The sequence below is a fragment of the Manis javanica genome, chromosome 3, assembly GCF_040802235.1.
Source record: "Manis javanica isolate MJ-LG chromosome 3, MJ_LKY, whole genome shotgun sequence".
In the NCBI taxonomy this organism is placed as follows: domain Eukaryota; kingdom Metazoa; phylum Chordata; class Mammalia; order Pholidota; family Manidae; genus Manis; species Manis javanica.
The window spans coordinates 38,185,239-38,210,482 of NC_133158.1; the positions used below are offsets into that span (position 1 = coordinate 38,185,239).

General features: G+C 41.0%; 1 protein-coding gene across 2 annotated transcripts in view; it reads left to right on the forward strand.

The window, feature by feature from the left end:
- The window catches only part of TXNRD3 (thioredoxin reductase 3), a 62,778-nt gene extending 39,186 nt beyond the window's left edge, over window positions 1-23,592 (forward strand). Inside the window, exons 13-16 of one of the 2 annotated variants that reach the window (XM_037024008.2) lie at window positions 1,110-1,217; window positions 9,291-9,386; window positions 19,859-19,993; window positions 20,207-23,592. In XM_037024008.2, the coding sequence (XP_036879903.2) occupies window positions 1,110-1,217; window positions 9,291-9,386; window positions 19,859-19,993; window positions 20,207-20,269 (402 nt within the window). In that variant the 3' untranslated portion in view covers window positions 20,270-23,592. The remainder of the gene's footprint in view (window positions 1-1,109; window positions 1,218-9,290; window positions 9,387-19,858; window positions 19,994-20,206) is intronic. The other variant, XM_073231158.1, reaches the window with a different exon arrangement.
- Window positions 23,593-25,244: the final 1,652 nt, after the last annotated feature.

The window sequence follows — 25,244 nt, forward strand, 5'->3', positions numbered from 1 at the left end:
AAGGGTTCACTGAGTGATCTTCCCATAGCCTACTTGGCTGCAACTCTGCAGGTGCACCTGGGGGAGTCTCCCTTTGTGTCTAGTTCGTTTTTCTGCAAACGAAAGAGTTTGATGGACACATCTCACCTTTTTCCTCCTGGATTTCTGGCTAGCTTACCTATTAGCATTGTTTGGGTTAGATGTCACCCCTGACTTCATCACCCATAACCTGTGGGCAGGGGCCAGGGGGACGTGGTGCCATGGGCAGTGTAGCCCTTGAGGGGCTGTGGAGGGGCAGGCACGGTGGCCTCCTTCTCTGGCTGTACCCTCCATGCCTTCTCTGTTCCCGCACACCACTTTCTCCACACACTTTTAGTGATGCTTCCACCAAGGCATTCTATCCCCTCTGTGCACACTCACACTGCTGTGTCTGTGCTCCGGGCCAGGAGCTGCCTGTGCTTGTGCTCAGCTCCCCGCAGCCAACGCCTGCGGCTGCCGGTAACCAGCACGTGATTCAGACTCTGGTCTTCCATTCCTGCACTGCTAAGGCTCTGCAGGGTCCTGCCAGCGCCATGGGACTTGGGAGATCCTGCCTCTGCCCGCCCCTGCTGCGGTGCACACATGTCATGTTCCCTGAACGGGCCTGGGTGGCCACGCAGCCCCCATGCTTAGCCCTGCTTTGCTCATCTCTCAGGTGCTCGACTCCACGAACTGGCCAAGGGTCGTGTGAGCTGCCCGTGAAACAGCGTGGTTTTCATTTCCTTGGTGCAAGTGCTATAGGAGAGCAGGGTTCAGAATCGTAGGCATGGAAAGAAAACATTTTAGAGAGTGTCTGCAGAAGCCACAGAGTGCCCACTGCTCCACCTCTACCACTTGATTTTCGGACCGGAAGTCAGGTTGGGACCTGGGAGAGCCAGTGGGTTCGCTGGTCGGCCAGTGTGTGGCCTCTGCCCCGAGCTGGGCTCACCGCACCTCCGTCAGCATGACTCAGAGTGCCCTGGCACGATGATGTGCAGGGAGCAGTTAACGGGACCAGACTGACTTATTTGACAATTATAAATGTATGTGATGTAGATCTTTGCTGTAAAAAGTGTCACAAAATAAGAGGATGTTCTTTGTTTATCTTTCAGTGTGATTATACTAGTGTTCCAACAACAGTGTTTACTCCTTTGGAATATGGCTGCTGTGGATTATCTGAAGAGAAAGCTATTGAAATGTATCAAAAAGAGAATCTAGAGGTAAGATTGTTTTAGTGTTTCCTTTTTTAAGAATTCTCTTTTTATCCACCATTTGATTGGTTGGCAGACACTTTCTGGTTTTTTTGCAAGTTACTATAATGGTTGTGTTATAGGAAATTATAGTCCTATTTTAGGAAAATTAGAAATTAAATACTCAAACTCTGTCTCTCTAGCAACCAAAAGTAATAATGTAGTTGGGGAAACAGGATATATGATGTGTGCATCAGAACTTTCAAGTCAGAAGTAATAAACATCTGCTTGAATACATATGTGCAAAGAGGCACAAGTGACTGTAAGGTGTCCGGGAATGCAGAGCCGTATCAGGGCCTTAGGAGGAGATAAGAGCCAAGAACTGGGAGACCACCCCAGCCCTTGCTTTTACCTGCTTGGGTTTACATTTATGTTCGTGTGTGTATGTAGTTCTGTTTCTACAGGCAGACTACTTGTTTCTGGAATGCACTTAGCAGCCAAAATATGACCTTTCTTCTACTTAGCAGATAAAAATGCGAGTTTATCTGGTAATTCTGATCTAGGAGGAACTGACTGACTCACTGTTTCTCAGTCTCAATTCCAAATTATGGGCGAGGATGTTTGATTGGTCCTAGCTGGGGCAGCTGTCCAGCCCTGGTCATTCGGCGTGGTGGTAGCCAAGACTACGTTTCCTGGGCACAGTTCGGGGAGGCTGCACTATCAATGGGCTCGAGGTGGGAGTGGTGGGCATTTACTAGAGTTGTCAGGTGGTTGTGGGCCGTCAGACTCCCAAAAAGGTGTTCTCCACACATGTTTATTTCCTCCTCCCTTTCAACCCTGGCTCATCCAGTCATAGCAAGCTTATAAATACTTTCTCATATTGTATTTTGGTGGGTGGTTTGAGCGGCCTTTCTCTGTATGCTCTCCCAACATAGCAGGGCTAGAGAACGTAAAAAGACTTGGAGGAGTATTACCACTTAAGGCTTTAAGCAAAAGACAATTGAGATCTCATTCCCTTCCCTTGAAAGTATTTTAATTTATTGCTGGGAATTCCTTTAAAACATAGCACTGATATTCCCTTGTTAAATGGTGCAGTGACTGAAACTCCTTTTTATATGTCTGGTATTGGGAAGATGTCAGATTAAACTTTATAACATTATCTTAGATAGTTGTTGTCAGTGAGCAATGTGTGTTTTAGAGGATGTTACTTGATCAGTGTTTATAATAAACTCCTTGTAATAACCAACCATCCTTTTTACAGTGGTGAACTTTTACTTGGGTCTTGGAAAATTGATGGTAACAATTAAGGATTTGACACTTAATTCTAAAATTTAAAAATTAGTGAGGGGAAGAATATAGAAGGCCATACCCCAGATAGAGGACTATCTTTATAGGAAAAAGTCCCCTAAATTTGTGGGTTTACTCTAAGGGCTGTTTCCTAAGGTTCATTGGAGAGCAATGCACCTATTATACATTTATTTAATTTTTGCATCTGACATGACTGAAAATTTTTTCTGTTAGTATCTTTTAAAATTCCTACTTTAAAGAAATTTGGAAGGGAAACCTCTCAAATATGCAGTACTTTTTTATAAGAGAGGAAAATGGAGGTGAAAAGAAAATGAAGGTGAAAAAAATAAGGTGGTATTCAAACAAAGTTAATTTGTTGGCTCACAAAATTCATGCCATAAAGTCCTGGAGACTTGCTTTAGTATTAAGCTAAAATTTTAACTCTGAGTTTCTTCCTGTCTGACTAAGAGGGGATTGAGAGACATTTCTTCAAGTCCTTCTAAAAGGGACACTGAGATATGAATAATATTCTTAAAATATCCTTTTAGTAAATACAGTAATGGATTTTATAGAACTGTTTCCTTCCAGTCCAGAAATGCAGTCGCATGGCATAATGCCAAAGCACAGTACAGTAGAAAAGTCATTCCTGAAGGGGCTAAAACAGGACCATACTATGTGGTGTTCTTTGGGGCCTGCCCTAATACAAAATTTTAGAGTATCTAGAACCAAGTTTTTAACCTGTTTTAATGTGAGAATCTAATGAACTCTTTGGTTTCCAGGGGAAAAAACTCTGTAAGTGCTGATATGCCTGAGAGTCATTCCTAACTCCTCCCTGTTGGTCTCCATCAATAGTTCATTCACCAGCAAGTACCTATCAGTTTTACCTTTGGAATATATCTTGTATGTATCAACTTCATTTCTGCCTTCACCAGCCCATTCCAATCCACCATTATCTTGCCTACATTACTGCTATTAGCCTTCCTCCTGGTCTCCCTGCCAGAGATCTTTTAGAGATAGGAATCAGTTATGCCATTTCCCAGCTTAAGGCTCTTTAATTATTTACCAGTGCTCAACAAATACAATCTGAACTCCTTACTGTTTATGATAAGGGGCATTATGCAGTCACATTGTTCATGCTACTCTTTGTCCTGCCCATAATGGTCCAGTCACATAGGTCTACTGTTTGTTCAAAAGACTTGTCATGTTCTTTCCTATGGCACAGTCTGAGGGCTTCTGGTTTCCTTTGCTTATTACTATGATATGTGAAAAAGCCAGGCTATCACACCTGCCAGCATTAGGGAATTTATCACCCAAAGGAGACAGAAACAAAGAAATGGTGTGTTCTTCTTCCAGTGTAGTAATTCCACACCTGATACTGTCACTTAGGAGAAGAAACAGAGAGGTTCAGGAAAGAGGTGTCAGGATCTCCTGAGTAAAAAAGCCCAGACTTGCTTCTACAGAATACCTGTTACATGGAAGGAGGGAGCAGGAGCCTAACACTGTGCACCAAGACTCCAAACCACTTCATTCCTGAACCAAGAGGTATCTTTTAAAATCAAACGAAGCATATGACTAAAAATAAAGTTAATTACATTTTAATGTAGAAGAAAAAAGACAAAGAAGATACTAGATTGGATTATAAAGACCATCCAACATAGATAAAATTTATACCCCTTGTTGGAAAACTGAACAAATGGTATAGAAGTAGTGTTCAGTAATATGGTAGAAGAAAACATCCCTGCTATTAAAGAGGAATTGAATCTGAAGATTGAAACAGCATACCATTTTCTAGGAGAAACTGATGTGCAGTAATTGACACAAATACGTCCTCGTTGAGCTGGTCATCCACAAGAGACAAGCATCAGCCTGGCCTTAGGTGCTCCCATAGTGAAACTCAATAGCAGAGTCCATAGAGTGATTGATGTCTGAACTTTGAGGGAAAGGGATCTGCTTTTAAAAACAAACTCTCAAGGATGGGGAATATAGTAAAGGAGGTGATATGAAATTTTTAGGGGATAAAAAGGCAGATAGATAAGTGGTAAATAATCCAGCAGATCAAAATTTTTTCTAATCAGTAATGGGAAAGTCAAGAAATAAATCTGGCTTTATGTCAAAGTCATCAAAGGCTCAAAAATTAGTGGCACCATGTACCCCTAAAGGGATGTATGGGGGAACCAGCTGACGTAAGCAGACTGTTTGAAAGCCCATTTAAGAAACAACAAGACTCTAACCTCTAACAGTTTACAGAGCACTTTGCACACGTTGGCACATAGGATGGTTGTTTTCTGGGCATGGTTAAAACCAAGGGTCTGTTGATGGAGGCACTACAATCAAATGGAGGCATGGCTGCTACCCCAGCAGAGTATTTAAATAAAATAAATACTGAATCCCACCCAGAACCCTGGAAACCTGCCCTTCACCCTTCTCTGGCCAGAGATTGGTAGAGTCCTATTTCTCAAGGGACTTTTGACAAGCCCTTTAGGAAAAGACTTAAAGATACTGAATATGGGTCCCAAATAAACTTTCCAATTAGATAATCAGACAGTGAAGCTCAAATTCAGTAAGATCTAAACACAAGCTCACAAACCTAAATATTTTTTAAATTGAGGCATTATTTTCTTAAAATAGAATCATAAAATAGAATCCATATTTTTTAAAGATATACAGTTCTATGAGTTCAGATACAGTTGTAAAACCACCATTAGAATCAAGATAAATAATCCCATCACCCTCAAAATCAAACACCTTTTTAATCCCGAACATTTACTATGAGCAGACAATCAAAGATAAACAGATTTGAAAGAAATGGAGACACTGTGGATATGTTCAGAGGCATTGTATTATACTCATGAACAAAGAACAGGACAAATTATCAGCTGTAACGTATGAAGAACCAGGAGATGCGTGTTGGAAATGCAAAATCTGATAGCAAATTAAAAACTCAGTGAATGGATATTTATCCCAAAGAAATGAAGACTTATGTTCATTTCTGTGTATACACGAATGTTTATAGTAGCTTTATTCATAATAGCCCCAAACTGGAAACAAACAACATGTCCTTCACAGGCGAACGGTTAAACAAAAGGTGGTACGTCCATGTTGTGGAATCCTACTCGGCCATAATGATGGGTGAGCAGGAGTGATGTGAAGGCAAATGGTGGGGCAGGGAGCTGCAGGGGCCCTTCCCCTACCGAGGCAACATTGAATTGCAGGAAGTGTTTGAAGCATTCTTCTGGAACTCTGGAGTTCAGTTGCTTACTTTTAGTGTCTAGAGGAGAGCTTGATGAAGAGGCTGGGAAATTTCTGTGGATTTCTGTGTTTCCAGTAGTGACTAGTATCCCACATCCCCACACACCATGGCAGGCATGGGGACAGCAGCCCGTGTTCTTAGTGCAGCTTCCTGGTGCCACAGTGGGCAATAAGGACACTTTCTTCCAAAGATTGAGGTTGTGTTTTGTTGCTGATCACTGCTGAGTGGCTGACACAGTGGCTGACCATTGTTCCAACCTCTACAAGCTGAAGTGGCCTTCCTGCTACAATGGGATTTTAAGAGACACCACTCTCCCCCAATTTTGGGAGTCAGACATTTAAGGAAATTTTTATCAGGCCACTGGCTGACTGCAGAGACAATGGAGCAGAAAGCACAACAGTGGCACACAACAAAGAACACACTCCATGTATAAGCAGTTTGGAAAAGTGAAAAATAGATGACTCCAGTCTTCAAACAAGCAAAAATCCAGAAAATCTCTGAAATGTGGGATTAAGTAATTTCCAGGGTTAACACATTATAATACTCAGAGTGTCCAGGCTCAGGGAAAAAAACAAAAAACTTCAAAGCCTATGTATTGGTTTGCTAGGCTTGCTGTGACACAGTACCATAAATGGGCTTCAGCCACAGGATCTTTTTGACTCACAGTTGTAGGGGCTAGAAGTCTTGAGATCAAGGTGTCAACAGGGCTGTTTCTTCTTGATTTCTGTGAGGGAGAATCTACCCCATTCCTCTCTCCTAGCTTCTGGCAGTTTGTTAGCGGTCTTTTTCATTTCTTGACTTGTAGATCTCCACATAGCACTCTGTGTGTGTGTGTCTGCATACGCAATTTTCCCTTTTTATAAGGACACCAGTTAACATTGGATCAGGGACCACCCTATTCTAGTATGATCACATCTAAACTAATTACATATGCAGTGACCCTAATTCCAAATAAGATCACATACTAAGTTTCTGAGATCTAGGACTTCAATGTATGAATTTTGGGAGGATACAGTTCAACTCACAGCAACATACAAAGAAACAGGAAGAGAATTTGACAGAAACTCAGACATTGTAATTACTAGTCAGAGACATTGTCTCATCTGTTAAATCAGTGTTAAACATGTCCAGTGACCTGAGGGAAACTGGACAAGAGCTAAAGTCATGGAGACAATGCCTGAACAAAATAAGAATATTAATAAAGAGGTAGAAATTATGAAAAGGAACCAAACCTAAATCATCAAGCTGAAAAGCACAGTAACTGAATTGAAATACTCAGCAGATGGGTCTGCATTTGAGCATATTTGTGTAGGGAGTAGAAAGCATCAGACAACTAGAAAACAAGACAATTGAAATTACCCAGTTTGATGAGCAGGAAGAAAAAAGAATGAAGAAAAATGAAGAGATTCTCAGAGACCTGTGGGATACCATAAACCATACCATACCACCATGAATCCTAGAAGAGTAAAAAGAATAAGGGAATGAGGCCAAAAAAAATATTTGAAGAAATAATGGCAAAACTTTCAGATTTGATGAAATACATGAGCCTCCGTACCTGGCAGTTCAGGGCCAACCCAGCAGGGCAAACAGATCCACAGACACATGCTATACTCACATTGTTCAGACCCAGAGGAAAAGAGCCGGTTTTCAAAGCTACAGGAGAGAAGTGGCTCATCTTACGAAGTGACCTTCAGTAAGATAAACAGCTGATTTTTCATTAGAAACTATGGAGGTCAGAAGACAGTGAGGTGATATATTTAAAGTCCAGAAAGAAAAAAACTTGTCAACCAAGAATTCTATATCTGGCAAGGGATCCTTCAAAAATGAAAGAGATGAACACATTTCCAGGAAAATGAAAGCTGAGTGAGTTCATTACTAATAGTTCAGTCTCAAAGAAATTCTGAAAGGACTCCTTCAGGCAGAAGTGAAAGGACACTAGGTATAACTGAAGGCTGTAAGAAAACCAGAGAACATGAGTAAAGGTAACTTCTTAGGTTACCTAGTAATCTAATGTAGTAATGTACTTTTGGTTTAGTTTGTAACTTCACCGTTTTGCCCATATGATTTAAAGGGCAAATGCATTAATCAGTAATTATTTAAGGTAACATACATTGTATAAAATGTGATCTATGACAATAATATTAAAGAGGGGGGTGGAGATGTATAGAAGCAGAGTGTTTATGTGCTAATGAAACTAAGCCAGTGTTATTTAAACAAAATTATTATAAATTTAAGATGTTAATTGTAATCCCTAGGGTAACTACTATGGAAATAACTTCAAAAATATACAGAAAAGGAAAGAAGAAGGGAAACAAAATAGTACATGCATAAAAAAACTAAATATAAAAAGCAGTAAAGAAACAAATCCTACCATTTGCAACAACATGGATGGAGCTATAGGGTATTATGCTCAGTCACGCAGAGAAAGACAAATACCAAATGATTTCCCTCATTTGTGGAGAATAACAAAGCAAAACTGAAGGAACAAAATAGCAGCAGACTCACAGACTCCGAGAAGGGAGTAGTGATTACCAATGGGGAGGGGTGGGGGAGGACGGGTGAGGAGGGAGGGAGAAGGGGATTGTGGGGTATCATGATTGGTGCACCTGGAATGCAGGCGGTCACAGGGAAGACAGTGTAGCTCAGAGAAGACAAATGGAGACTCTGTGGCATCTTACTACACTGATGGACAGTGACTGCAATGGGGTATGGAGGGGGACTCGATAATATGGGTGAATGTAATAACATTGTTTTTCTTGTGAAACCTTCATAAGAGTGTATATAAATGATACCTTAATAAAAAAATAAGAATTTAAAAAAAAGCAGTAATAGAGGAATTAAGGAACAAAAATCTTATAAAACTTATAGAAAACAAATAAATTCAAAAGTAAATCCTCCTTTATCAGTAATCATGTTGGAAATAAATGGATTAAACTCTCCAGAGTTTGTCAGATTTGGTTTTTAAAAACGGGATCCATCTGTATGTCATTTAAAGAGATTCACTGTAGATTAAGGACACTGTAGATAAAGTTAAAGGATAGAAAAAGATATTCTATGTAAATAACATAAAGAGAGTTGAGGTGGCTATATAGTTATTGTCAGATAATATAATTTGAATTTAAAAAGGTTACCGTAAAGGAATAAGGACATTATTTATTGATGTAAAAAGTCAATACAGCAAGAAGATATAATAATTGTAAACATATAGAGCCCAGAAATATATGAGGAAAAACTGCCAGAATTGAAAAGAGAAATAGAAAGGTCTACAGTAATAGTTGGAGACTTTAAAATACCCTGCCTTCAGTAGTGAATAAAATGACTGGACAGGTTAAGGAGATGGAGTGCTTGGACACCACTGTAAACCGGGTGGACCTAACAGACGTGCAGAACACCCCTCCCAGGAGCAGCAGGGTAGGCATTCTTCTTAACTGCACATGGGACATTCTCCAGGATAAGCTAGACTTTAGACCCCAGAGATTATCACCTTAAATTAAAGAGTATATCGAGGGGCAGTTTTCATATATATACTAATTTTGGCCTGGTTCTCTCTTGTTCCTGTCTTCCAGGTATTCCATACTTTGTTCTGGCCTCTTGAATGGACAGTAGCTGGCAGAGACAACAATACTTGTTACACAAAGATAATTTGCAATAAATCCGACAATGTACGTAATATGATTGGAAGCTGAAATGCTGTAATTTTATTTTATTTTACCTTTTTTTATTGAGGTACGGTTGACATTACAATATAATATTGGTTTCAGATGTACAATATGTAGTGATTTGACAATTACATGTTATGAAATTCTCACCACATAAGAGTAGTTATCACCTGTCACTGTACAAAGTTATTTCACTATTGGCTATATTCCCTACACTGTGCTTTCATCCCTTATTTACTTTTCTCATGACTTTATTCATGACTTAGTTATTTTATAATTGGAAGTTTGTGCTTCTTAACCCCCTTCACCTATTTTGCCAAACCCCCCTTCATCCACTCTCCCATATGGCAGCACCAGTTTGTTCTGTGTTTTAGTCTATTTCTGTTTCATCCATTTGGTTGTTCATTTGTTTTATTTTTTAGATTCCCCATGTAAGTGAAATCCTACAATCTTTGTCTTTCTTCGTCTTGTGTATTTTACTTTACATAAAACCCTCTAGGTCCACCCATGTTGTCGTAAATGGCAGAATATTTTCCTCTGACAGCTGAGTAATATTCCACTGTGTACATGCCCGACATCTTCTTTACCCATTCATCTACCGAGGGACACTTTGGCCACTTCTGTCTTGGCTATTGTAAATAGTGCAGCAGTAGACATAGGGGTGTATTTCAATAGTGATTTTAGTTTCTTTGAGTAAATACCCAGAAGTGGAATTGCTGAGTAAATACCCAGAAGTGGAATTGATGGTATTTCAATGAAATGCTATAATTTAAAAATGTAGCTTTTATTCTAGTGTTTGGGTTTTTATAATCTCTTTAAAGATAGCTTTCAGAGAGGTTGAACAAGTGACAGATTGTAATTGAGGCTTACCAGCACCTTCTCAAAGAAATCACCACAAGTTCTCTCTTCCCAGAGCTGTCTAACTGGCAGTTTAAAACTAGAGGATCTGTGAAAATTTTCGTCATCAACTAACAAAATATTAGATGTACAGTTGTGTACATTTTGTAAATAGACTGAATATCTGTCAAAAGCCTTTAGAAGTAGGTGCTTACACAAAGTGAAAACCCTAGCTAATTAACTCGTTCTTAAAGCATTTGATTAGAGAAGCAGCAGTGGGGTGGTGAGCCCATGGTTGGAGGCTTTCTGACTTTTCTATATTAAGGTGAGCATGAAATTGGTAACAAATGCCCCTCATTATTGTATTTTAAAGCACAGCTTATTGATGTGTTGCCCACTCTCCACAGGAGAGCTTGCGCCCTTTCACCCTGTCCAAATTCTGTTTCTAGAGTCTCACCCTCATACTTACTATTTCCTGTAGCTAGGTGGTGAAAGTGGTGAATGAGGCGTTGCCTCTCACGGAACCTGCCTTCATTTTCATTTCTAAGTGGAGACTTTCATCACAGGGCCTTACTCTCCCCGGCTACCCCCATTTCCCACTTTGCTGTAAGATGCACCATCTGAGAGATTTCCATGTCAGTGGCCTTGCAGGGCCCTGGGGAGGCCTCCACTTTGCACCCACAGCCCCAGGGCCTCTGACTCCCTTCCCACCCTCTGAGGAGCCCCCTCACAGAGCTCGCTGAGCCCCCCACTGCAAGATGTATAGGAAGCTGGCTGCTCTGAACCCTTGTCCTTTCTCCAGAATGTGGGAAGACAGGGCTTTCTGCCAGCCCAAGGCCTCTTCTGCCCTTTTACATTCTCTCTTCATCTGTTGTACACTTTTTTTTTTTTTTTGAGAGGGCATCTCTCATACTTATTGATCAAATGGTTGTTAACAACAATAAAATTCTGTATAGGGGGATCAATGCTCAATGCACAATCATTAATCCATCTCAAACCTAGTTCTCGTCAGTCTCCAATCTTCTGAAGCATAACGAACAAGTTCTTACATGGTGAACGAGTTCTTACATAGTGAATAAGTTCTTACATGGTGAACAGTACAAGGGCATTCATCACAGAAACTTTCGGTTCTGATCACGCGTTATGAACTATAAACAATCAAGTCAAATATGAATATTTGTTTGATTTTTATACTTGATTTATATGTGGATCCCACATTTCTCTCTTTATTATTATTATTATTTTTATTTTTAATAAACTGCTGAAGTGGTAGGTAGATGCAAGATAAAGGTAGAAAACATAGTTTAGTGTTATAATAGAGCAATTGTAGATGATCAGGTGTGTGCCTGTAGACTATGTGCTAATCCGAGCTAGACAAGGAATAAAAACATCCATGGATGCAGAAGCTTTCTCTCAACACAGGGGAGGGTGAGGTTCTAAGCTTCACCACTGTTGTTCCCCAATTTCTCACCTGATGGCCCCCCTGTGACTGTGCCTGTCTTAGGTTGTTCCTCCTTTGAGGAATCTTACCGGTCTCTGGCTAACTAGTCATCTTCCGGAGCCATACAGGGAAATGTGAAGTTGGCAAGTGAGAGAGAAGCCATATTGTTTGAAAAGGTTAGCTTTTTACTTCTTTGCAGATTTATGCCCTGTGGCTTCTATGCCCAGCACTTGTCTCGAGGTATCTTTACCACCTGGAGGAATTATGATACTCAGTAAATTCGATATGAGGCACGAATTCTATTTAAGGGTTGTAATTAGGAAGGAAGAAGAAAAGCTATAGAGGTAGCATATGGAAGAAAACATGGGAGGATTGATTATTTCTTTGACATATCTTCTTGTAGAGTACCTTAAGTATGTATAGGTTTTAAACTACTAACTAACTTGCACACACATATTAACATAATAGGAATACGGTGACATAAACAAACCAAATCTATAATTACCAGCCATCTCCAGTGAAGCCAAGAAAACCATTTAGGCACCCTAGGCATTTGTGAAAATTAGTCTATGATATGATGGATATTGTCCAACTGTACTTGACAGTCTGAGAGAAGTCAGACAAATTAAAGCAACCCATTTCTGGGATCTGTTCACATCCCATATGTTCTTTTAACCGTAGATAGTCTATAGTTGTAAGATTTTGGAGCGCTACAACTTGCACCCCTCCCACCTCCTGGTTGAGTTCCAACAGTACAGATCCGGTCAAATTCGTTGTCTCACTGTATGCACATGCCAGCCTAGACATCTCTCTCCTCATTCCAATGGCAAGTCCAGGAAACGGTGGGGTGGACGCAGCCATAACCGCAGCATCGCCCGGATCCCTGTGGAGGCGGACGAGTCCTCCAGAGAGTGCTGATGCCGGAAGCTCCTCCTCGTATCGTATCTTAGTTCATTTTCTGGGTAGCCAAGCTAGGCCTTGATCTTCTGCATAGAAACAAACAGACCCTTTGCCCACACTTTGACATGCTCTCTATACCACTGTGCAGAACTCATTGGAGGTCAGCACACAGGAACTGATAATATTTTTTTTTTTATTAAGAGAAAGGAATATTATCAGAAAAGAGTACCTCCATAGCTGATCATCTGACACCCTTTAAGTGATCAACATTAAGGATATTTAAAGCATGCATTAATCTTTGATTTACCAATTGTTTTATCCTATCAAGGAGTAATCCCCCTTTCTTTCTTTCTTTTTTTTTTTTTATCTTTAATCTACACTTACATGAAGAATACTATGTTTACTATGCTCTCCCCTATATCAGGTCCCCCCTAAAAACCACATTATGGTCACTGTCCATCAGCATAGCAAAATGTAGAATCACTACTTGTCCTCTCTGTGTTGTACAGCCCTCCCCTTTCTCCCTCCCCACCCATGCATGCTAATCTTAATACCCCCTCTTCTTCTTCCTCCCCCTTATCCCCCCCTGCCCACCCATCCTCCCCAGTTCCTTTCCCTTTGGTACCTGTTAGTCCATTTTTGGGTTCTGTAATTCCACTGCTGTTTTGTTCCTTCAGTTTTTCCTTTGTTCTTATACTCCTCAGATGAGTGAAATCATTTGGTATTTCTCTTTCTCTGCTTGGCTTATTTCACTGAGCATAATACTCTCCAGCTCCATCCATGTTGCTGCAAATGGTAGGATTTTTCCTCTTCTTATGGCTGAGTAGTATTCCATTGTGTATATGTACCACATCTTCTTTATCCATTCATCTACCGATGGACATTTACGTTGCTTCCAATTCTTGGCTATTGTAAATAGCGCTGCGATAAACATAGGGGTGCATCTGTCTTTCTCAAACCTGATTGCTGTGTTCTTAGGGTAAATTCCTAGGAGTGGAATTCCTGGGCCAAATGGTAGGTCTGTTTTGAGCATTTTGAGGAACCTCCATACTGCTTTCCACAATGGTTGAACTAATTTACATTCCCACCAGCAGTGTAGGAGGGTTCCCCTTTCTCCACAGCCTCGCCAACATTTGTTGTTGTTTGTCTTTTGGATGGCAGCTATCCTTACTGGTGTGAGGTGATACCTCATTGTAGTTTTAATTTGCATTTCTCTGATAATTAGCGATGTGGAGCATCTTTTCATGTGTCTGTTGGCCATCTGTATTTCTTTTTTAGAGAACTGTCTTTTCAGTTCCTCTGCCCATTTTTTAATTGGGTTATTTGTTTTTTGTTTGTTGAGGCGTGTGAGCTCTTTATATATTCTGGACATCAAGCCTTTATCGGATCTGTCATTTTCAAATAGATTCTCCCATACTGTAGGGTTCCTTTTTGTTCTATTGATGGTGTCTTTCACTGTACAGAAGCTTTTCAGCTTAATGTAGTCTCACTTGCTCATTTTTGCTGTTGTTTTCCTTGCCCGGGGAGATATGTTCAAGAAGAGGTCACTCATGTTTATGTCTAAGAGGTTTTTGCCTATGTTTTTTTCCAAGAGTTTAATGGTTTCATGACTTACATTCAGGTCTTTGATCCATTTTGAGTTTACCTTTGTATATGGGGTTAGACAAAGGTCCAGTTTCATTCTCCTACATGTAGCTGTCCAGTTTTGCCAGCACCATCTGTTGAAGAGACTGTCATTTTGCCATTGTATGTCCATGGCTCCTTTATCAAATATTAATTGACCATATATGTTTGGGTTAATTTCTGGAGTCTCTAATCTGTTCCACAGGTCGGTGGCTCTGTTCTTATGCCAGTAACAAATTGTCTTGATTACTATGGCTTTGTAGTAGAGCTTGAAGTTGGGGAGTGAGATCCCCCCCACTTTATTCTTCTCAGGATTGCTTTGACTATTCGGGGTCTCTGGTGTTTCCATATGAATTTTTTAACTATTTGTTCCAGTTCGTTGAAGAATGTTGCTGGTAATTTGATAGTGATTGCATCAAATCTGTATATTGCTTTGGGCAGGATGGCCATTTTGACGATATTGATTCTTCCTAGCCACGAGCATGGGATGAGTTTCCATTTGTTAGTGTCCCCTTTAATTTCTCTTAAGAGTGATTTGTAGTTTTCAGAGTATAGGTCATTCACTTTTTTGGTTAGATTTATTCCTAGGTATTTTATTCTTTTTGATGCAATTGTGAATGGAATTGTTTTCCTGATTTCTCTTTCTATTGGTTCATTGTTAGTGTATAGGAAAGCCACAGATTTCTGTGTGTTAATTTTGTATCCTGCAACTTTGCTGTATTCCGATATCAGTTCTAGTAGTTTTGCATGGAGTCTTTTGGGTTTTTTATGTACAATAGCATGTCATCTGCAAATAGTGACAGTTTTAACTTCTTCTTTACCAATCTGGATTCCTTGTATTTCTTTGTTTTGTCTGATTGCCGTGGCTAGGACCTCTAGTACTATGTTAAATAACAGTGGGGAGAGTGGGCATCCCTGTCTGGTTCCCGATCTCAGAGGAAATGCTTTCAGCTTCTCGCTGTTCAGTATAATGTTGGCTGTGGGTTTATCATATATGGCCTTTATTATGTTGAGGTACTTGCCCTCTATTCCCATTTTGCTGAGAGTTTTTATCATGAATGGATGTTGAATTTTGTCAAATGCTTTTTCAGCATCTATGGAGATGATCATGTGGTTTTTGTCTTTCTTTTTGTTGATGTGGTGGATGATGTTGATGGATTTTCGAATGTTGTACCATCCTTGCATCCCTGGGATGAACCCCACTTGGTCATGGTGCATGATCCTTTTGATATACTGTTGAATTCTGTTTGCTAATATTTTATTGAACATTTTTGCATCTACAGTCATCAGGGATATTGGTCTGTAATTTTCTTTTTTGGTGGGGTCTTTGCCTGGTTTTGGTATTAGGGTGATGTTGGCTTCATAGAATGAGTTTGGGAGTATTCCCTCCTCTTCTATTTTTTGGAACACTTTAAGGAGAATGGGTATTATGTCTTCTCTGTGTATCTGATAAAATTCTGAGGTAAATCCGTCTGGCCCGGGTGCTTTGTTCTTCAGTAGTTTTTTGATTACCGTTTCAATTTCTTTGCTCGTAATTGGTTTGTTTAACTTTTATGTTTCTTCCTTGGTCAGTCTTGGAAGGTTGTATTTTTCTAGGAAGTTGTCCATTTCTTCTAGGTTTTCCAGCTTGTTGGCATATAGGTTTTCATAGTAGTCTTTAATAATTCTTTGTATTTCTGTGGGGTCTGTCATGATTTTTCCATTCTCATTTCTGATTATGTTGATTTGTGTTGATTCTCTTTTTCTTTTAATAAGTCTGTCTAGAGGCTTATCTATTTTGTTTATTTTCTCAAAGAACCAGCTCTTGTTTTCGTTGATTTTTTCTATTGTTTTATTCTTCTCAATTTTGTTTATTTCTTCTCTGATCTTTATTATGTCCCTCCTTCTGCTGACTTTAGGCCTCATTTGTTCTTCTTTTTCCAGTTTCAGTAGTTGTGATGTTAGACTATTCATTTGTGATTGTTCTTCCTTCTTCAGGTGTGCCTGGATCGCTATATACTTTCCTCTTAAGAGTGCTTTCGCTGCATCCCACAGAAGTTGGGGCTTTGTGTTGTTGTTATTTGTTTCTATATATTCCTTGATCTCTATTTTGATTTGTTCATTGATCCATTGGTTATTTAGAAGCATGTTGTTAAGCCTCCATGTGTTTGTGAGCCTTTTTGTTTTCTTTGTAGAATTTATTTCTAGTTTTATACCTTTGTGGTCTGAAAAATTGGTTGGTAGAATGTCAATATTTTGGAATTTACTGAGACTCTTTTTGTGAGCTAGTATGTAGTCTATTCTGGAGAATGTTCCATGTGCACTTGAGAAGAATGTATATCCTGTTGCTTTTGGATGTAGAGTTCTATAGATGTCTGTTAGGTCCATCTGTTCTAGTGTGTTGTTCAATGCCTGTGTGTCCTTACTTATTTTCTGCCCGGTGGATCTATCCTTTGGGGTGAGTGGTGTGTTGAAGTCTCCAAAAAGGAATGCATTGCAGTCTATTTCCCTCTTTAGTTCTGTTAGTATTTGTTTCACAAATGCTGGTGCTCCTGTGTTGGGTGCATATATATTTAGAATGGTTATATCCTCTTGTTGGACTGAGCCCTTTATCATTTTGTAGTGTCCTTCTTTATCTCTTGTTACTTTCTTTGTTTTGAAGTCTATTTTGTCTGATATTAGTACTGCAACCCCTGCTTTCTTCTCACTGTTGTTTGCCTGAAATATGTTTTTCTATCCTTTGACTTTTAGTCTGTGCTTGTCTTTGGGTTTGAGGTGAGTTTCTTGTAAGCAGAATATAGATGGGTCTTGCTTTTTTATCCATTCTATTACTCTGTGTCTTTTGATTGGGACATTAAGTCCATTTACATTTAGGGTGACTATTGAGAGATATGTACTTATTGCCATTGCAGGCTTTAGATTCATGGTTACCAAAGGTTCAAGGTTAGCTTCTTTAGTATCTTACTGCCTAACTTAGCTCGCTTATTGAGCTGTTATATACACTGTCTGGAGATTCTTTTCTTCTCTCCCTTCTTATTCCTCCTCCTCCATTCTTCATATGTTGTATGTTTTGTTCTGTGCTCTTTTTAGGAGTGCTCCCATCTGGAGAAGTCCCTGTAAGATGCCCTGTAGAGGTGGCTTGTGGGAAGCAAATTCCGTCAGCTTTTGCATGTCTGGGAATTGTTTAATCCCACCATCATATTTAAATGATAGTCGTGCTGGATACAGTATCCTTGGTTCAAGGCCCTTATGTTTCATTGCATTAAGTATATCATGCCATTCTCCTCTGGCCTGTAGGGTTTCTGTGGAGAAGTCTGATGTTAGCCTGATGGGTTTTCCTTTGTAGGTGACCTTTTTCTCTCTAGCTGCCTTTAAAATTCTTTCCTTGTCCTTGATCCTTGCCATTTTAATTATTATGTGTCTTGGTGTTGTCCTCCTTGGATCCTTTCTGTTGGGGGTTCTGTGTATTTCCGTGGTCTGTTCGATTATTTCCTCCCCCAGTTTGGGGAAGTTTTCAGCAATTATTTCTTCAAAGAGACTTTCTATCCCTTTTCCTCTTTCTTATTCTTCTGTTATCCCTATAATACGAATATTATTCCTTTTGGCTTGGTCACATAGTTCTCTTAGTGTTGTTTCGTTCCTGGAGATCCTTTATCTCTCTCTATGTCAGCTTCTATACGTTCCTGTTCTCTGGTTTCTATTCCTTTAATGGCCTCTTGCATCTTATCCATTCTGCTTATAAATCCTTCCAGGGATTGTTTCACTTCTGTGATCTCCTTCCTGACATCTGTGATCTCCCTCCGGACTTCATCCCATTGCTCTTGCATTTTTCTCTGATTTCTCTTGCATTTTTCTCTGCATCTCAGTCAGCATGTTCATGATTTTTATTTTTATTTCTTTTTCAGGAGGACTGGTTAGGTCTGTCTCCTTCTCAGGTGTTGCCTCTGTGATCTTTGTCTGCCTGTAGTTTTGCCTTTTCATGGTGATAGAGATAGTTTGCAGAGCTGGTACGAGTGACAGCTGGAAGAGCTTTCCTTCTTGTTGGTTTGTGGCCTTCCTCTCTTGGGCGAACAGTGACCTCTAGTGGCTTATGCTTGTCAGCTCTGTGCAGACAGGGCTTCTGCTACCCGCCCATTTGCTATGGAGTTTATCTCTGCTGTTCTGTGGGCGTGGCCTGACTGGGGCTGCTCCTCCAAAATGGTGGAGCCCCGTTGGAGGGGGAGCGGCCAGGAGGCTATTTATCTCCGTAAGGGGCCTCTGTGCTCCCTGTTGCCCGGGGGGTTAGAGTGTGCAGAGATCCCCAGATTCCCTGCCTCTGGGCTAAGTGTCCTGTCCTGCCCCTTTAAGACTTCCAAAAAGCACTCTCTAAACCAAAACAACAACAGCAACAACGAAAGCGGGAAAAAAAAAAAAGGAAAAAATGCTCGATTTTCTTTGTTCTCAGGCACCGGTCTCAGGCACCCGCTCACCGGTCTTGCTGCCCTGTTTCCCTAGTATTGGGGTTCCTGTCCCTTTAAGGCTTCCGAAAAGCACTCGCCAAGAAAAAAAAAAGGGAGAAATGCGCGATATTGTTCGTCCTCAGGCTCCAGTCTCAGGCACCTGCTCACCAGTCTTGCTGCCATTTCCCTAGTACTGGGGTCCCTGTCCCTTTAAGGCTTCCAAAAAGCACTCGCCGAAGAAAAAGGAAAAACGCGCGATATTCTTTGTCCTCAGGCGCCGTTCTCAGGCACCCGCTCACCGGTCTTACTACCCTGTTTCCCTGGTATTGGGGTCCCTGTCCCTTTAAGGCTTCCATAAAGCACTTGCCAAAAAAAAAGAAAAAAACCGCTCCAGTTTCTTTCCACCGGCCGGGAGCCGGGGGGAGGGGCGCTCGTGTCCCGCCGTGCCGGGGCTTCTGTCTTACCCCATTCGTGAGGCGCTGGGTTCTCGCAGGTGTGAATGTGGTCTGGATGTTGTCCTGTGTCCTCTGGTCCCTATTTTAGGAAGTTGTCTTTGTTATATTTTCATAATTCTATGTGGTTTTGGGAGGAGAGTTCCTCTGCTCTACTCACGCTGCCATCCTGGCTCCGCCCCCCTCCTGTTGTACACTTTTCCTATTGAAGGTCAAAATGAAGAAGAGAGCCTGATGGAAAAAAATGGGTGAAAAGACAGTGTAGCATGCAGTGTTACCTTGGAAATGCACATTGAATCCTGCTTTCCTGTCCCCATGGGTCTGCTCATCACATGCCCCTCTACCTGAGAAGCCCCACCCTGGCTACTCCTGGGTATCTGTGGTTACATTAGAAGCCAGACAGCTTTCCCCCTGGGCCAGGAATCACAGCAATTCCAGGAAATCCTGCCGCCTTAGAATTACTCCAATGGTGGACTTAATTCAGATTTGTTATGTTGTTGTTTAGCACTGTCTCAGCATAATTTGGAAATTTACATCATACTAAGGAACTCCCTCATGCAGTGGGTAAATTGCTTGTTCTCGTAAATTTGAGTGCAAATTAACTCTGGATGTGCATTTACTGGCTCATTTAACAGATTCTTACAGTGGCTCTGTTTCATGGTAATGTTCTCTGCTCATTTCCACATTAGGGTTCTTTTTCTATAGTAGATGCTGTAAATACTAACTGTGAACTTGAAATGAACAGATTCCTGTTCAAACCATTAACCTACTGGGTTTCTCTTTGTTATTGTTTCTCTATTAAAGAATCGGGTGATAGGATTTCATATTCTTGGGCCCAGTGCCGGTGAAGTCACCCAGGGATTTGCAGCTGCAATGAAGTGTGGGCTCACAAAGCAGTTACTGGATGACACAATTGGAATTCACCCCACCTGTGGTGAGGTACGGAAGCAGGAGGGTTGGATTTTTTGTTTTTAACTGATTTCACTCAGTGTAGTTTGAAAAACTATTACAAAACACATTGTCAAAAAGATTTTTATTAGTAACTGCTTTGTGTACTGTAGAGGACAATATAGATCTAATATTCAGAACCTATTTTCATGAAGCAATACTGAAATACTGCTGGTTACATTTGCTTGGTTTTCTTCTGGACAGATACTCACCAGTTTGGATATCACGAAGGCGTCGGGACGCGACATCACCCAGAAGGGCTGCTGAGGCTAGACCTGCTGCTGGCTGGTTCTCCTTGTCATATTCCCATTTCTTTCACGAGCACTTTCGGATAAAGTGGGTCTGTGCTCTTGGCACCTGCTCTGTTTTGTGGGAACCAGTGTGGACCTTTCTTTACAGCACGAAGACAACGTGGACAAGGAGGCAGGACAGCAGCAGGCATGTAGGCATGTGCTCAGCAGGCTCGGTGGGCTGGAAGAGGCAGCGACACTGCCTCCTTGACGTCTGAGCTCGGAACCCCATTGTGAGGTGAGCTAAGACTGACGCTCTTCCAAATCAGAGCTGAGCTTCTCTCTGAAAGACCTTTGAATCGCACAGTTAATCTAAGTAACTCTTCTGGTTGCTAGTGTTTTTATCCCCTTGCTTTGTTGTTTCTGTGAAAATATACTGTCAGTTAGGAAATGGACTATAAAACAGTCTTAGAGTGTGCGGGCCTGGAATCCACACATGGCTGCTGGTGAGAGGTGTTGTGGCAGTGCCCTAGAGTAGCTGCTGCAGAGGACTGGGTGTGTGAGGAAGTCGCACATGCTCTGTAGTCTACCGGCTGTTCCTCCTTTAAGTACACATTTGCCCACTGTCAGACACCCGCCTTGGCCACGCCCTGTCCCGGTTTCCCATGGTGACGACCTTGGAGTCCCTTCTCTTATCAGTGTGCCCCAAACTGAGCAGATTGTCTCATGTCAGAGAGAAATGCTTGAATTTCTTTTTCGTGTTGATTCTAACAGGAATATTAAAAGTTTTCAATACTGTTATTATTTGAAATTTCACTAATTTGAAACTGTTTAAAATGATTCAGTCCACTACTGTTTAATTGTAGTGAAGTTCAGTAAATGAACAGTTGCTATTATGAGATCCCAGTTGAATTTGTACCCCTGGCACAGTCTAAAAGGCCTTCGAAGTGGGAGGCCTAGCCAAGGTCCTTCTGGGAAACCTCTTGTTTCCTTGGGGAGCACACCACAGAGCAGCCTGACCCAAGGCTCTCAGATAGCCACTGCGCTCCTGAGCAGCACACGAGCCATCACCCAGTGCCATAGGATTGGATGGTTCTGCGGTCAGAATTTTGGACATACCTTTTTAAAAGAAAAATTTTAGCCAATAAACAATTGGTGAACACCTTCTGTAGATGGGGCATTTTGCTCCCCTCTCTGGAGGCAGGAGTGGAACACAGCTAGAGGTGGGTGGGGGACCCCAAGATGACTGACAAAGGATCCAGTTTTTTAATTGCTATGTTATTGGGGAAAGTAAAATACAAATGTAACTCTCTGAAAAGTAAGGCAGGGTGTATTAGTTGCTATAACTGAGGTAGTAAGAGCACAGTGGGAAACAAAGATACTAATTTCCATGGGAATGGGGATAGGGTTGGGATAGCTGATCTGAGTTTAGTGGAAGCAGTTACATTTGAACTGAATCTTGAGGGACAAATAGGATTTCAATGATTTGAAACATTATGGAGAGGCTCTGAATGATGCTTTCAGAGGATTCAACTAAAATACTAGATAAAAATAGTTTTTAAAATCTCTTTTTGTTACCATATTGCTGAGCACCACATGGACACACAGAATCAATGGTTTCCAGAAACCCTAATGAAGTGAAACCAGGAACCGTGGAAGTCTTGAGAGCTTCTGTTTTTGTACTGAGCATAGAGCGAAAACCTAAAGCCCAGGATTGCCTGGGTAGAATTTCAGGTCGGAAACCTTTTTATAAAACTGGGGCCTTAATGAGCTGTACCCCCAGTAGAGAGTGAGTGAAAAATCCTATGCCTCACAGAGAGAAGCAGTGAAAAAACGTGCCTGTCTTCTCATTGGCATTTGTGGAAGGAAATAACCCACCCAGAGGATTTATAGCTACTGTCCAGGTAACAGACTATCAGGAAGGTTAATTATCTTCCCTTTGAAAAGAGGAGAGAAGGCTGAGATCTGAACCCGTCTGTGATTGGCTCCCTTATACATTCACCAGCGCTTCATCTCTTTCCTCTTTTCTACTGTCCTGGGATAAAGATGTTTTTAATTGTAATAGATAGATTTTTACCTGGCAGATAAAACTTGAATACATCTAAAACATATAGATGCATACAGATCAACAAGGAAAAACTGACATCCTCTGTTATAGTAAAGATTTTAATTTGCCTCAGTTATTAGATCAAATACCAAAAAAAGGTCATTAAAGGTACATATTTAAATAGCTCAGTTAAGAAGCTCAATTTAATGAACTTAAGAAGACTACATCTAACATGAAAATGTACTCATTTCAGGCATATATGCAATATTCATGAAATTTGCCTGTGCTAAGCCATAAGGGCAGGGCTCAACAAATTTCAAAAGTCTGGTATCATCATGTAAGGATGCTGCAAAAGGACTTCAGCTGTGGGACTAACACTAAGAACCCGAACCTTCAGATCCATACAGTATGAAGGAAAGTGGAGTACCGAGGTAGTGTGAGTGAGGGGTTAGGGGGAAATCAAACTGGCAGGAGCCAGGTTAGAGCCAGGAACCAGTCAGAAGAAGCTGGGAATTATGGAAAGAACCTAAACTTTGAAGAATGATAAGATTTGGGAATACCTGGTATTATGACTCATGAGACATATGTCATAATAAATTACTTAACTTTTCCTAGTCTGCATTTATTAAGTACAGACTATATTACCTGTTTCACAGATTTAGAACAATTAAATACATTTGTTGAGTTCCTGACACGTAGAACCTGACACCTGGTATAGGGTATCTTGGCTTCTGTGATGACAAGTCAGGGCCCTTTCTAAGGAATGCTCCTGCAGACATGGGGCAGGTGCCCATGCGTAGGCGGGTAGGGGAAATCCCGGCACACAGTGCTTCAGCAGAGCTCACTGTGGTAGGCAGCGTCCACAGCTCTGGGTGGCCACATCCTTTTGTAGTCCCCTCCCGTGTTGTACCTAGGTCGGTCTGTGTGACTAGTGGCATATGGCGGAAGTGATGGTGAGTCGCTTCTAAGATCAGGTCATAAAAGGATTGCAGCTTAAGTTTTCGTGACTCTTGTGCACTTTCTTGGACCACTTGCTCTGGGAAAAGAGAGCTGCCATGTCATGAGGTCTCTCAGGAAGCCCGTGGAGGGGCCCAGCTGGTGAGGAAGTGAAGTCTCCAGCCAACAGCAAGAAACTGAGGTCTGCCAGCGTCCATGTGATTGAGCTTGAAGTGAATACTTTCCTAGGCAAGGCTTCCTATGCCAGCAGCTTGACTGCAATCTCTTGAGAGACTTTGGGCTAGGTCAGTCAGCTCAGCCACTGCCAGAGTCTGAACCCTCAGGACCTGTGACATAATAAAACATTCGTTTTTCAAGCTGCTAAGTTTTGGAGTAATTTGTTACATAGCAGTGTATAACTAATATGTCCACCAAGGAAGTTAAAGTAAGTAAAAATTTGATCGGTTAATTAAAATATATTGGGGAACTTTTTCCCTAGGGCAGACAAAATAAATTTCATGTGAACTTAAGATTGTATTAAAAAGGATTGGAGCTCAGTCAGACTTACCACTGATTTACCTTTTCACGGCAGACAAAGAAACCTCTAAGCAGGAAAGCTTGAGGTCCTCACTAAAGTGCCGAGTCAGTGTTTTGGCGCTATGGTGGGTCTCTGTTCAACTTCCTGGGAGCATCAGTGATTTCCAAAGCTCACATAAAAGATTACTAGGAAAACCTGTCATAGAAATTCTGTAATAAATAAGATAAATAAAATAATAATAATAAAACCTGTAAAAATACAATTTAAAAAACCTGTAAATAAAAATTCATTTTACAAGTTGGGTTCATTAAACTTAGCAAGGGAGAGCATTGCTTGACAGGGTCTCAGTATCATCTCAAATGGGAGTTAGAGAAAGGAACTGTGAGGATTTGAGAGGCTAGGGTTAGCCAAGGGATGGTTGCATAGAAGAGGTTAGTAAGTGGGTCGGGGTAGCAATTGGTCAGAATTAGTAAACTAGGCTGGTTGCTACAACAGTATTGTCAGTGGTCTTATCTTTAGGGTTTGAGATATGTGATACTATTGAGCTCCTGTTACTGTAATCTTTTGGAATATACAGGTCTCTTTATGAGCAAGTGTTAAAACAGTTCGAGCTAAGATAATCTGTATGATGTGGTTTAGTACATTTTATATATTTCTGAGAAATAGTGCAGTTTTTCAAGTTGCGGTTTTATTTCCCAACAGAGAACCATCCAATTTGTCTAGGTAGAGAGTGATAGACCTGATAGGAATTTATTGCAAGAGATCAAATAATTGTTGAGACTTAAGCTTCCCCCTATGTTGGAATGACAAGAACTAGACTGAACATCCCTCTATAAACAAGTGAGGAAATGAGGAATTACTGCATTCAGAACAGACAGTGTGCAGACTGATCCCTGAGAGAAGGGAAACAAATGAGGTTATCCCTACAGTCACCCCAACTTTCTGCAGGAAAGTAATTTTTAGACCACAAATATAAGGCAGAACCCTAATAGAACCTGGCAGTCTTGCTAAGTTAGGAGGGAGATTGGAATTCCGAGAGACTGAGTCAGCTGGGATTTGTGGGGGAGACGCACATGGGGGCCGAGAAGAAAAGGGCTCCAGAAACCTTCTGTGGGGTCTCCTTGAGGCTTTGCTGAATATTAAGCCACATTCTAGAAGAAGAGGCAAGAAATGGCAGGGAGTTATAATTCGAACAACAGCCACAGGTCTCAGAAGGTGAGGAAATATTCTAACTGACTAGCAGAGGACAGGCCTCAGGATTTAAATGGTGACCCTACAGGGGTCATACTTTAGTAGTAAGGTTGAACTGTCCCTCGAGGGAAGTCTACTGTAAACCTCCCCTAGCAAAGTGTTAAGACAGGCCTTAATGAGACCAAGATGATCTAGAAGTTACTGCCTGCAAAAGAAAGCACAGCACTCCTTAAAGGGAGACAGTAAACCACTCAACAATATAACAGCAATAGTGTCCCATCTCCAGTAAAAAATTACTAG